The 14,278-nt window shown below is 47.6% G+C and overlaps 1 protein-coding gene across 2 annotated transcripts in view; it reads right to left on the bottom strand.

Moving 5' to 3' along the window:
* Window positions 1-12,206: 12,206 nt before the first annotated feature.
* Ufl1 (UFM1 specific ligase 1) overlaps window positions 12,207-14,278 on the bottom strand; it is a 49,579-nt gene continuing 47,507 nt past the window's right edge. For both annotated transcript variants that reach the window (XM_070538457.1, XM_070538458.1), the window contains 2 exons: window positions 13,146-13,353; window positions 12,207-12,581 (listed from right to left, as the gene is read on the bottom strand). In XM_070538457.1, coding sequence (XP_070394558.1) covers window positions 12,445-12,581; window positions 13,146-13,353 — 345 coding nt within the window. In that variant the 3' untranslated portion in view covers window positions 12,207-12,444. The remainder of the gene's footprint in view (window positions 12,582-13,145; window positions 13,354-14,278) is intronic.

Below are 14,278 nucleotides of genomic sequence, written 5' to 3'. Positions count from 1 at the left end.
ATGACGATTATCGTTGTGGGACAAATATACACCCCAAAGGGTGCAACCGTTTAAGAGTGTGCACTCTTAGAAAAATTTACACCCTTTGGGGCGTATCTTGTCCTACAACAATAATCGTCATCCATGCTGCCCGCGTTTCCTTTCTTAAACGCGGCGAGTCCGGTACTTCCCAGTCAAGAACGGCATGTGCGTTATCAGCGTGACGCAGCTTCTCGACAGGAAAGTAGCGAGAGCCGAGTTTTCAAGAAAGGAAACGCAAGCAAGGCGGATGACGATTATTGTTGTGGGACAAATATACACCCCAAAGGGTGCAACCGTTTTAAGAGTGTGTGTGGCAGATAACCACCCCAGAGGGTGTACCTTCGTCTGAGAGTATAATCGTCATCGGTGTGTGGCAGATAAACACCCCAAAGGGTGTACCTTTGTCTGAGAGTATAATCGTCATTTGTTCTTGCCCGCATTTTTGCGAGCCAGGTACTTCACTAATGGCATGCGCGAGCGTGACATAGCATCCTCAAAAGGGAAGTAGCAAGCGCGTTATTTTCCAGAAAGGAAACTCAAGCAAGGCAGGTGACGATTATCGCGGGGAAAGCTGCAAAGGGTGCAAACTTTTTTAACAGTGCACATACTCTCTGCATACACTCTGAAACAAATGTACACCTTTTGGGTCGTATCTTGCCACACAACAATAATAATCTAGCTGTCTTGCTTGCGTTTCCCTTCTTGAAAACGCTGCACTCGCTATAGTTTCCTGTCGAGAATGCTCTGTCATGCTGATAACACGCATGCCGTTCGTGACTTGTAAGGACCGCGGGCTCGGAGTGTTAAAGAAAGGAAATGCGGACAAGACAGATGACGATTATCGTTGTGTGGCAAGATATGACCCAAAGGGTGTAATTTTGCTTAAGAGTGTACACTCTTATGTACACAACACTCCAGACCATTAGGTGTGTTTTATAGAAGGCATTAAATTTTGCTTACTGTCCTCAGAGAGCTATAACAGCAGCCATCATCACATTTGGTGAATATGGGGGAGTATATTAATTGTGGCAGCTAAATGGGAATGAGGTGTGGTATGTGCTGAAAAATTCCCTAGCCAAGTGCTTGAAAGCATTATATGGAGCAACATCTTTAAACAAGGTGAGTTATACACGGGCAACATTTACGCTACTGGAAATTGGGCTGTAATTCTGCAAGGTTGCACACCTTTGCTGTTTTTTATCTTGGAAATGTGACAAATACTCAAGAATTTTGAACTGCGTTTTCTGCATATTGCAAGTGGCAGACAGTACAGCACTGCTAAACCTTCAAGAATTAAGCAGTCATTACAGTGCTCATGAGAACCTTTCTTTTAGTTATTTGGGTCAGATTTAATGCTAATCTTCAAAGAGTGGTTTATATGATGAGAATAACAGTGGCACGTGTGAGCATGAATTCTACGTGCATCTACAAAATCATTGTTGACATACTGGTGCTGATTTCAAATTAGTGGACATGACAGGACTTGCACGCATAACTGAAGTCGGTAATCGGGGCTTTCTCATGTTGTAGGACAACTGAAATTTGAATAAGTGAGATATGGATTAACGCTAAGGAAAGGCAGGCATAAGAAACACAGACACGAGTAGAATGTGGAGGTGTTGATGTTGTCCTTGTTCTACTTGTTTCTGTGTTCTGTGCCTGCCTCGTTATGATGATTTGCATTTCGGAGCAATCTAGAGATGAGCACCACTTTTGAACTACAGCCACAACATGCATGCAGAAATATATTGGTTTTCCACACATAATTTTCCAAAAAGCACTACAGATGAACTGCACTGAATGCCAGAGCCTTTTCATGCCACAGTTTTGAGCAAATAACCGAAGACTCGTGGATCTCTTATCTAGAAAGGCCATAGTGCAGATACCGTTTGAGCATTGTTTGTCCTTTCCCACCCTCCTCTTTCAGGAGCTTTTCTGCCACTTTCCCTATGCAGAATAGCTAGCAGAAAAACTTTCTTCTCTCATTGGTCTTATCCACTCTTGTCTTTATTTATTTGAGCATACTGCAGCCTAGGAAGGGCTGCTGCAGGAGTGGGTACAAGTCATAAAGTACAAAAAAAGGTAGACACATTAATAAAAATGCAATTTGAATTTGTACAAAAAAAAATAGAAGTAATTAGACTACATTTCCAGCTAATGTGACGAAAGTTTCCTTTGATGGGAGGGACATGCGGTGGACTCTGGATAAATGAAAGTCACTTAAATAAAAATTCAGGATATACTGAACAATATGATATTAACGTTGGTTGGCCACAGATGGGCACAATGTTAACAAGTTAGAAAAGTTAGCCGTTCAGACATAGACACAAGAAAGAGAGAAGCGGACATTGCAAATGAAGTTTGTATTGTCCGTTTTCCTCTGGTGTCCGTGTCTGCATGACTAACTTATTTCTAACATGAATTCCTACCAACTAGCTCAAGTTTCTATCATTCTAATCTTAACAAACTTGGATTAAACAGAACCCATCCTTTTGTGAACTCCGGTTAAACATAACTTCATCTGAAACTGCCGCCTACCTTGTCAGTGCATGGAACGAGAAATATCCGACGAACATGGCAGATGGTGATGCTATAACTATAGGAAAGAAAGTGCATGCCATCAGGCATTTGAGGCAAAGTTAACACAAATTAAATGTTAATATTGTAACTGCATTTTCATCCTAAGGGCTTCGTTAGACAAGTAGTTATCCCTCAGGAGCAAGAGAGATAGAGTATATAGGATCTTGCACTCAGGCGGTCACTACTGCTTTTTTCACAAGGGCAGGAATAGGGGATCTCTGATGATGCCCTTGTTACCTGCCCCGAGGTGACAGTTGAAAATATTATTAGTGAAGTTCGTGGCAAAGTATGATTCTATTGATGAAGACAGCTATTACTGTTCTTGTGTGCATTACTATTTCAGACAAGACAGCAAATGTTGCAGTTGTAGGACTGCAGTGGTATATTGAATGCGATGACTGTGCAGAATTATTGTGAATCCTTTTAGTCATGAACATGAGCTTGCGCAAAATAAGATACAATGTTAGAGGCAGAGTGCAGAAAAGTCTCTTTCTCGGGCACTTGTAGAATAAAAAGATAGTAGTAATTTTTGTGTACATCGCTTAACGGAAACTTAGAATATAAATAGAACACATCTTTCTGTCCATCTGAGTTTCGTTCAAGTGGAGTCTGTTGTAGTTGACAGGTGGTCAGAGGGGCAAGCGAGTTATGGGGCTGCATTCTCTATACTATATCACTTTGGGGATGCAATAAACTTGCGTGACATGCCATCCAGCAAGACACCTCGATGGAGCGACAGGCATTCTGTTCGCAGGCTCAGCTGATCAGTATGCATTCAAAGTGACATCCCACAGAGGAAGCCCTAATGATTGGCAGCTTCTCTGATAGGCACTGGAATATCTCTCAAGGGTACATCCACTGGTGCATGGGATTTGTCTCTACACTTGCTACATTAAATGTGTAGCAACTTCCTTACCTAGGATTATTTTCCTTTATACTAAACCGCTCAGAGGAGAGAGACAACCAGCAGATTTACATTTGGCTTGCTGAATGGACGGAGTCTGCAGTTGAACATTTATTTAGGAAAGCAGCTTACATCTACAAAAAGCACTAGTGCATGTTCAGATAAACCTGCACAGAATTGGGGGATGGGGAAGCAAACACGTGTGCCTTCTCACTGCTCTTGAAGGTCAAAAAGTACAGTCGAACTCACTTAATAAGAAACATCCACTAATCATTTTTGATTATGTGTACTGTGATTTATAAATAGTGTGCAAGATCAGCCCTCATACAACAATATATGCTAACAGCTGACTTGGCAGGTGCTTTATTTTCCTCCTTGTTTCCGCGTCCTGTTCTTTGCCAAAGAGCCTTCATTGTTTCATCCTTATTTAGTTTCTATGCAATGTTCAGCACTGCTCTTTCCTGCAGAAATACTTTTCCATAAAAAGAATTAATTTATTCCATCTAAATCTTTTTTTTTTTTGGAAATGGCAGTTGTCTTACCTGCGCCTGCTTACTGAACAAGCAGCGTTGTTGGCCTATATGCATTACAGAAAGCCACGTCTCGGACAATAGGTCACTTCCAGAAAAAAACAAGTGGCAGTATGATCTGGCAATATGAACTCAATGGTCACATGAAGTTCAGGTATTTGTTCACTGAGGTTGAGCGGAGCCCATGCTTTTCAGTATGCTGTCAATAATTAAGTGCACTGCAGCAAAAACAAAAATTAAGCTTAATAGCTGTTTTCATTAAGTTTAACCCTGTGGTATAGTAAAATGGGATAACCTAACCCAAAACCCCTCCATTATGGTTTAAACTCACACAGTTGGTCACCAGCTTGTCAAGAAATATCCTTTGAGATGATCACATATAAGAATTGGTTATGCCACTGTTGTGAAAATTTCTTGCATATTGCATGTCTCATCATGGCTAAAAATTCCAACTTGGCTCTCCATTTTTTTTTTTTTGTGCCACCCTAGCTGCACGTCAGTCGAGGTGTAGCTTCAACAGCTGTGTACTTTTCTACCTCGATGACTTTTCCACCATGAGGACTAGCTGCCATCACATACCTCGCTGAACTTCAGTTCTAATTATTCCCTATTGTATGGGGCACTTTTTAAGCCATGAATCAGAATGTAGAGGGATTCAACAGGGTGTTTGATGTTTCAGTGTGTAACAATACCATTCTTTCACCATTTACAGTAAGTGTTTATGAATAGCAAACTCACTTGTGTGCTATAAAGGGCAGCCAGCTGGGCACTTATGTCAGCTTCAATACTTATTACTGCTTGCTCTAATTAGTCCAGTTCATTCCTTACAGCACCATCAGTCTGTCCATGCAGTGCTCTGTATGAGTTGGGAGCACATGCATGTGCACCCAACTCATACATGATCACATGATCATACATGAGCACATGATCATGTGCTCATGTGCACATGATCCCTCAGACTTGCCCATCCCGGTAGACTAAAGCATACATGCACCGATGTAATGGCCTAGTGGCTATGCATTTTGCATTGTGCTGGTAAGCATGAATTGTGGGTTAGACTCCCAGCCATGGTTGCCACATTGCGATGGGGGCAAAGGGTAGAAACGTGCATGTTCCGTGAACTGGGTGTATGTTAGAGCACTCAAGGTGATCAAAATTCAGAGCCCCTACGGCTTGCCTCATGATCAGATTGTGGTTTTGGCAGGTCAAATCCATTAATTTTGATTAGGTTTCATATGCGCAAGCACAGTTGCGTGACGCATACATTTTGTTCGTCAGGGCAGTACGTCATGGTGCGATAGATAATGCATCAACAAATGTGAGTTATGGTCTAGTAGTGGATTGCACTAAAGCATACAGCCATTGGACCAATCGCGACTGTCGTTTCTGTTGTCCACTTTACAAACTTTGTTGAAATCTCGCTCCTTGCCGAAATGAAATGGAAGAAGAAGGCGGCGAGTCAAGAAGCGTTCTTCAGTTCCCGCATTTTCCCAGCTTTTCTTGTATTTAATCGTCGCGAGCCAATGTTTATTTGTGCACATCTTTTCCGTGAAGTTGTAAGGACCACGTGGATACCCTTTTTGCCACAGTGAGTGACTTTTCACCATTTTACGGACATTCCTGTGCATCCGTCGGCGGCGTCTGACGAGCACTTCGGAGACCACGCCTTGGCCTCCGGGGTGGCTCAGTGCCACTCGTCCGCTACCATCATGGAATACCAAGTACAGGGAGAAAGTATTCTTCCGGAGGAAGTCACTCAAGAGCAGGGATGGCAAACCGCAGGTGCTAGAAGAGCTGGCGCCAAATCGCGGGAAGCTAACCCGAACGCCATGGCGACGCCTTTGGCTCCCCATAGCTACAAGTCTAGCGGCACAGCGCTGAAGACCAAGATCATTAGGGCGAGCCGAATGCCTGTTCTTCCCAAAGAAGACACGAAGATCGTTATTAGACCAAGAGGTGGGCTGAATATTTCCAAAATTGGAGCGGCCACGGTGGCTGACGCAATACTTGCAGCCTCCGGCATCAGCCAGCACGAGCTCACACAAGACACTCTGTGCCCGAACTTACAGCAAAACATCATGGTGGCCAGCACTCCCAGACGGGAGAATGCCGATCGATATGCCCGCATCAAGCAAATCCGAATCACGGGCAAGATTCACGAAATCTGCGCGTACGAGACAGCCCCGCACTCCACGTGCAAGGGGGTCATACGTGGCATACCGTTGCAAGACGACCCAGCGACGGTGGATGGCAAGATTGTTAACCCGAACAACCCTCTTGCACTAGCAGCCAAGAGAATTGCTCAGACTGGGACCATCATCATCGCCTTTGACGGGCAGCGGGTACCGAATTTTGTCAGGTACGGAACGCTCCTGATGAAATGTTCCCTATATCGAAAGCAAGTGGACGTATGCCACGCCTGCGGAAGACTCGGGCATCGCGCCGATGTATGTCCAACACCGAGCGACGTCATCTGTCGGGGATGCGGCCTGCCAAATCCCAATGAGCAGCATCAATGCACCCCAAAATGCAAGATCTGCGGTGGTCCGCACCTTACAGCCGGTAAAGAGTGTGCGCGCAGATTCAAGACGCCATACATTGTTCGCCGACGACGCTTCGAGCGTGCCAGGCAGCAAGAGCAGCTCCCCACGCCAGCACCAACAGCACCAACTGCACCATCCAGCACCAACCGTAGGGGCGGAAGACGCTTGCGCTCGAGAAGCCGCTCTACAAGCCGACGGGGCTCCAGAAGTCGCTCTACCTCGAGATCGCGACTTACATCGCCTTCTCCAGCGCGCTCCAGCTCCAGAAGCTGCTCCAAGTCCCGTACTGGGAGCGACTCCTCCAACAGCTCACGTTCGAAGACTCCCAACGGCGGTAAAGGCAAGTCCTCTCTAACGTGGGCCGATAGGGCCCGTGGCAACCAAACGCAGGCGTCCAACTCTCAAGACTCGCACGACCTGCGTCTCACGAATGAGCTCGAAGAGCTTAGGCGTGCCAATGATAGTCTTAGAAAGGAAAACGCTCTGTTCAAGCAGGAAATCAGTCGGCTAGCCGCCGAGATGGCGGAAATACGAAGATTGGCGCTCACACAGCCAGCTTCTCAGCCTGCCGCACGCTCTTCGGCCATGGACACAGTGGAGGCCCCTCCCAAGACGGTTGCAGTGAAGCGGCGTGCCCAGGATGACTCAAGGGGAGACGAGATGGTAGAACTCCTGTCTGACCTCAAGAACGCCATCTCCAACATACAGACAGGTCTCTCACACGTACAAGAAATGATCGCGCACCCTCAGCTGGGCCTGGTCGCCCTCAGCACTAGAATACTTAGGCTGGAGGGAACCAGCCACAGATCTTTGCCAAGCACATCTACAGCTCAGGTCCCAATGTTGCCCAGCGTCATTGCCTCACCGACGGAGGGTGCCATTGTGAATGCGGCACTTTCGCAATTCATTCACAAGCCCAAACATGGATAACGTAACTAACGTCATAACAATGTGGCAGTGGAATTGCGCAGGGTTCGCCAGCAAACGGGCGACCATGCGACAATACCTAAAAAGCGTAAAGGACAAACCCCAAGTAATCGTCTTGCAAGAAACGATCACATCATCACCTATCAAGCTCCCCGGTTTCCTTACGGTGGCTTCCACTGAAGGAGGAAGGGGGGTCGCTATCCTGGTCAGTAAAAAATTCATGTGCCTTCAGCGAGACCTTGGTCCCGCGGACAATGGGATCGAGTACGTCATGGCCGAACTCCTTGTCGACCCCCCTACGCAGCGCTTAAGAACAAACAGTATCTTCATACTGAATGTTTACTGCAGACCCAGCGTTCACAGAGCCAGGCCTAGTGGTATTCTCAAGAAGGCCGTGCATTTGGCTGGCTGTCAGCCTCTAATTGTCATGGGGGATTTTAATGCCCAGCATCAGGCGTGGGGCTATTGTACCAATACGAAGAAGGGTAGAGACATATGGGATGCGGCAGCGGAGGAAGATCTTACGCTGATAACCGATAAAGACTTTCCAACCAGGAGAGGGAACTCGGTATGCCGAGATACGACTCCGGATCTTACCTTTGTCAAGAACCTGGAAAACGTCAAGTGGACGAACACAGCCATGGACCTCGGTAGCGATCATTGCATCATCGAAGCTGTGATCAAGACTGCCCGCAACAAAACGAGGACCTTTAGGTTCACTGACTGGGACTTGTTCCGAGCCAACCGCTCCGAGCGCGTCCTTAACGATGATATGGACCTATACTCTTGGTGCGACGAGATAAAGAAGGATGCGGCTAGAGCCACCAAGGAGGTGACAACCGATCTGGAGGTGGACAGGATGGACAATAGGCTGGCGCATCTTTTGGAAGCCAAGCAGGCACTGCTCGCGAGATGGAAGACTCAGCGCCATAACAGAAGACTACGCAAGAAAATCTCCGATATAAACAAGATGATAGAGGCTCATTGCAAGGTGCTATGCAAGCAGCAATGGGACGAGCTGTGCGACTCGGTGGAGGGCCAGCTCAAGAACGGTAAAAGCTGGGGTCTCCTTAAGCACCTACTGCACGATGGCAACACCAAGCCCAACCAGAAGAGAGCTTTGGCGAAAGCTGTCCATTTGGCCACCGACTCGACTCCCGATGAGGCAGTCATGGAGCACCTCATAGACAAGTACCTGGCGGCCACGGACGATCCGGTGCCCCCCCAGTTTCCCGAGTACGAAGGGCGTGGCGTACCATCTATGGACGAGGATTTCACTGTGGCTGAGGTCAAGCGAGTTCTCGCATCCCTCAACGGCAGATCTGCCCCTGGGCCCGACGGGATCACCAACAAAATGCTCAAGTATCTCGACGACGCCTCAATCGAGTTTCTTACGCGCAAGATGAATGATATCTGGTGCAGCGGCCTCATTCCCAAGAGCTGGAAAACAGCCTACACAGTACTCATACCGAAGCCAGGTAAAGCGCCGAGCATCGACAATCTAAGGCCCATCTCCCTGACGTCGTGTGTTGGAAAGATGGCCGAGCACGCCATGCTTAACCGCCTCACTGACCATCTCGAGTCTAACGAATGCTATACACACAACATGATTGGCTTTCGGTCGGGGCTTTCGACTCAGGACGCCATGAGACTGATCAAGCACCAAATCATTGACTCTACCTCCGCCGACACTAAGGCAATTCTCGGCTTGGATCTGGAAAAGGCTTTTGACAACATATCGCACGCCTTTATTCTCAAGAGCCTGACAGAGTGTAACGTCGGCAAACGGGCGTACAATTTCGTGCGATCTTTCCTTTCCTCAAGGTCCACTAGAGTGAAGATTGACGAGTTTTTGACCCACGAAATCCAGCTTGGTCCAAAGGGAACACCTCAGGGGGCGGTGATCTCCCCGACGCTGTTCAACATCTCCCTGATCAACCTGTCGAGGGCCTTGAACAAAATCCCCAACATTAACCACACGATCTACGCGGATGACATCACCATCTGGTGCTCCAGTGGATGTGAAGGGCAGGTCAAGGGTGCTTTGCAAGAGGCCATCGATGTGACGGAGCGGTATCTAATCCCCACCGGGCTAAGGTGCTCGCCCGCTAAATCCGAGCTCTTGCTCTACAAGAAGAGGCCCAGAGGCGGTTCACACCGATCCTGGAAGCCAGCAGCAGAGAGCCACATTACATTATTCACCAGTAAGGGCTCCCCAGTACCGCGGGTAGACACTATCAGGGTCCTAGGAATGTTTATCGAGTCTAACGGGGCCAATGGAGCCGCCCTCAAACGCATTTGTTCCAAGACCGAAAGCGCCCTCGGCCTGATCCGAATAATCGCCAATAGGTACTGCGGAATCAAGGAAGACAATCTGATCCGGATTATCCACGCCTTCGTGCTCTGCCACCTCGCTTATTCAGGGGCTATGCACAATTGGCTCGTATCGGAGCGCAACAAGATCAACGCCTTAATCAGAAGAGTCTTCAAGCTTGCCGTCGGCCTTCCCATGCGAACGCACACAAAAGACCTTCTCAATTTGGGAATTCACAACACGTTCGAAGAAATCGTTGAAGCCCAAGAATTTTCCCAGTTTGTCAGACTCTCCGGTACCCCAACGGGCCGAGCCATACTTGGCAAGCTGGGACGTAACCCCATGGTCGTCAGTCTCGACGCTGTGAAGCTGCCCAGCGACGTAAGGTCCAAAATTTACATACACAGGATGCCACGAAATATGCATCCCACCTAAAACGAAGGACGAAGGCGAGCCAGGGGTAAAGCTCTGCTCGCCAGTGCCCGCTTGAACAAGGACCGAACATGCTTCGTAGACGCTGCTTCCTACGTTCAAGAAGAGGCCTTCTCCTCAGTGGTCATCGACTGTGATGCTAAAATCCTTAGCTGCGCTACCGTCCGCACTTCTAATTCCAGCGTTGCAGAGGAAGTTGCTATTGCTCTTGCATTGACGGACAGTGTACATGACACGATTTATTCGGATTCTAAGGCCGCTGTCAGGGCCTTTCAGATGGGAATGGTGGCTCCCCAGGCCCTACGTATCATCCAAAGTGCCAAAGACATGAAACATCACTCTTTGGCCTGGTTCCCTGCGCACCTTGGGACCATTGAGGGTGCCTTGATCAACCCCAACGAGGAGGCGCACTCGGCTGCACGAGGTTTGACTGACCGTGCGCTGGGCAACGCGTCCTCTCCTGGGCGACCCGAGCCTCTCTGCTCGTACAACGAAATATGCAAATACAATTATCTGTCAAGAAGAGTCCTACCTTCGCCGCACTCCTCGCTGTGCAGGGCCCAGGCAGTCACTCTCAGACTACTGCAAACAAGCACTTACCTGAGCCCCGCAGCGCTACACACAATGTACCCCGACCGGTTCCCAAGCCCGGATTGCCCTCTGTGTGGTGACTATGCGGACTTCGAGCATGTCCTGTGGGGCTGCGCCTCTGCCGGTCCTCCTTTCACTCAAGAGGAAATGAAGAAGCTGATTAGGGCCCAGGATCAGACCTCTCAAACCCTGGCAGTCCAGAGGGCTCGCGACAGGGCCGTCAGGTTCCACCTGATGGTCCCCGAGTGGGCCTAGCCAGGTGGCGTGGCGTTTGCTTACGTCTCTAGTGGACAAAATAAAGTTATTTCACTCACTCACTCACTCACTCACTCCTTGCCGAAATGCGCCACTTTATACGTGTGCGCATCTGTACTCCCTCTGGAAATTGAGAGTGTGGCTTCCGCGCACAACTGACTTGTCTGTTAAATCGTGTAAGGTTGCTGCAATACGACTTACAAGACAGGAAAAAGAAGCTCAAGCATTGTTCCAAATATTCGAGGTCCAAATATTTGAGGACAAGAGCTCCCGCATTTCTTCCACTGCAGGCTGGTGCCCTTACTTTACTGTATAATGTGAACATGCCTACTATGCATTACATAGAAATGCAGGAAGATCTTGTTAATTCCGATTTCACGGGCCGAAAGAAATGTCTTAACTAAATGAATGTCGAATTATTGAGAGTATCCAGAGAACAATAAACACTTGGTACATCAACACGTTTTTATTTACTGAGTGAATCAGCAAATCCTGTTTCTATTTAGCACAAAAGCAGTGCAGAAGCTACAATCCTCATCATCTCGCGACTGATTAGCACCTGCAGCGGCGAAAGCCTCACAATGTCCTCCACAGTGCGGTTGTGGCGCAAGACCCACGTCTTCATTCAATACGTTCTTTTCACTACTGTGCGCACATCCCAATTATATTTTGGCCGTAGCGCTGGTTGGCAATGGTGTCATAACGTAGCCGGCAGGTTCGAAGCCAACATTTAGGCTGCGGCAGAGCAGCTCTTCATCCTTGACAGTTGCCACCATGTTTGACACTGCGCACGCATTGTACCGAGTCAAAACGAAACTAGTATTGTATGTGGCGCTGCTGCGCTCTGAGGGTTGCCTGAATATACTGGTGTGCAGACAAATACAAGTCCGAATTAAAGAGAGTTTGATGCCATTAAGTAATGCATACGTCTGCCAGGACCAAAGGACAAACCTGAGATATCCGATTTTCTTAATTAATGACGGTTGAAATAATAATGTTTGACTGTCATACAAATGCTCTAATAAAACTGGCCGATGCACACCTCATGTATTTTGGGCACTGTCCCTGCATATAATCAGGCACGCAGGAAAAAAATTAAAACAACCGGGTACGTTTCAGCAAGCTTCCTCCTTTATTTCAATCCGGTTTCATAATGTGAATTCTATTTATGGCAGGAAAAGGCCAAAACTGCACGAAATTTCAGACTCTGAAACTTCATGCACATTCTCTCAGACTCTTCTTTAATGTCGATGCAATATTTTTTCAAGCCGCTGACCAACTTGCATACAGCGAGCTCTTTCTGTCCACCCAAGGCACTGGAACAGTAGCACAAGGCATACAGAAGTTTCAATCCTCAGTTGGGCCCTGCTTCTTGAACGTGGTGCCAACCTCCTTAAGCTTTGGAACCAGCTCCTTGAGGGCTGAAGCGACCGATTCCTTCTCGTTGGACGAGTCGTCGAGTGTCAGGTGCTTCATGACGAGCTCTGAAAGAGTGCACAGATAGAAAGAGAGGGTTAACGTACACTTGTCTTCTGATCACTCATTAACCCATGTTGCATCAGTGAAGCTAGGTAGTATCATGCCTGGTCAGGCGTTAGATGGCAATGCCAGGTACCGATGGCTCCTCTCCTGCAGCAATATAGTTCAGGTGTTTGCCCTCCCCTGACCCCTTCTAGCCTCGGCTACAGAGAGGGATGTGTATGCACACATGCGTAAACGTATGCGTCCGTGAGAAATCAAGAGTGTGATGCCATTTCTGTGCGAGCCTTTGACTAAAAGCAGGCTGTGGCGCTTGCACGAGCGCAATCTTGGAGACTACCCGCACAGCCATCTAAGTGGTCCCATTTGCTGAAGGCAATTTGAATTGTGGAAAGAAATCAAGTAGCACCCCAGTGTGGTAATTATTTATGCAACCTAGTGACCTCCTGACAAAATAAATGTAGCAAGACTTCTAATATGGTAGTCTAACATTCCTAATTGATTCAATGTTCAGCTGCAGTGCTCCTGTAAAGCTGTCTCTGTAATGAGTGATGCATAACCGTACTCACCCTGCGCTTGGTGCAGTACGGCGAACGTGTCCGGCGGCAACTGTGTCCGCAGTGCGGACAGAATCTGGGGCACGAAGCGCCCCGAGGCGTGCAGTGCTTTCTGGGTTTGAGCCTGGGCCACGAGAAGCACGGACAGGTGCAGGCAAAGTGCAGCATCCTCAGCGTCCGACAGTTGCGACAGCAGGGCCTGACGGTGACTCAGCAGCCACTGCCTGCATGATGGACAGGCCAGCATGATACAGTGGAATCCCTATTTTACAACTTTTTTTTGGGACTATGCAAAAATGCTGCATAATCCAGGTATAATATATTCTTAACAACAAAAATGATGTCTATAATAAATGGTTTCGCGTGACAAAGTTGTACGGAACTTTATTTTAAACTATAGGCTAATACTCCGCAGGACTTGGAAATAAAAACCACTAAAAAGTAAACTGATTGATTTGCACAAGTTCTTTATGTGTTTGTTACGTTATCTTATATATCGAATTCTGGCTATACCGAACTATCTTGCGATCACCGCACTGTCGGATATATCGAGGTTCGACTGTAGTACTGCATTGCAAAGTGCCAATCATGCTTTATTGGAGGCTTAGTGTACCGCAATCCGCACCCACCAGCATGCTAAAATGTTTATATCTCAATTAGAGAGTTCAAAAGATCGGCCAATTTCTTATAGGCTTTCTGTGATCCACACAGCAAGAGCTTTTAAGTGCAACAAAATCTTCAAGTAGGTCACCCACGGCCTCGTCGCCTGCACTGACGAACCTCCGAATGTTGTCTATGCTATGCTGTACATTAGCTGCAAACACAGGCACAAGTGCACCAGCATCTGTAGTGTCGTCCTCCTCTGAGATGGCAGCTAGCAGTGTCGGCATGATACGACAACCCGCGCAAAAGTGGAAACACGAGGATGGATGTTTGAGAAGTCTTGTGTGCTTGTGTGCATACAAAGCTACAAACTGTGTGCATATGAACATGCCGCATCAGATATGATCTGCGTTCCTTCCGGCGGCTAATCGGTTTGATCTTCACACATAATTCCTCACTTTCCCTATGGGTAAGGCAGTATTCTCGGGCGATCACTTTCAGAGATAGCTTTACTTTCGTGAGACTTGGCAATGGACGCATCG

This window comes from Dermacentor albipictus, chromosome 5, assembly GCF_038994185.2.
Source record: "Dermacentor albipictus isolate Rhodes 1998 colony chromosome 5, USDA_Dalb.pri_finalv2, whole genome shotgun sequence".
Taxonomy (NCBI): Eukaryota; Metazoa; Arthropoda; class Arachnida; order Ixodida; family Ixodidae; genus Dermacentor; species Dermacentor albipictus.
The sequence above is the reverse complement of the archived record's forward strand: the minus strand, read 5'-3'. Positions and strand labels throughout refer to the sequence as shown.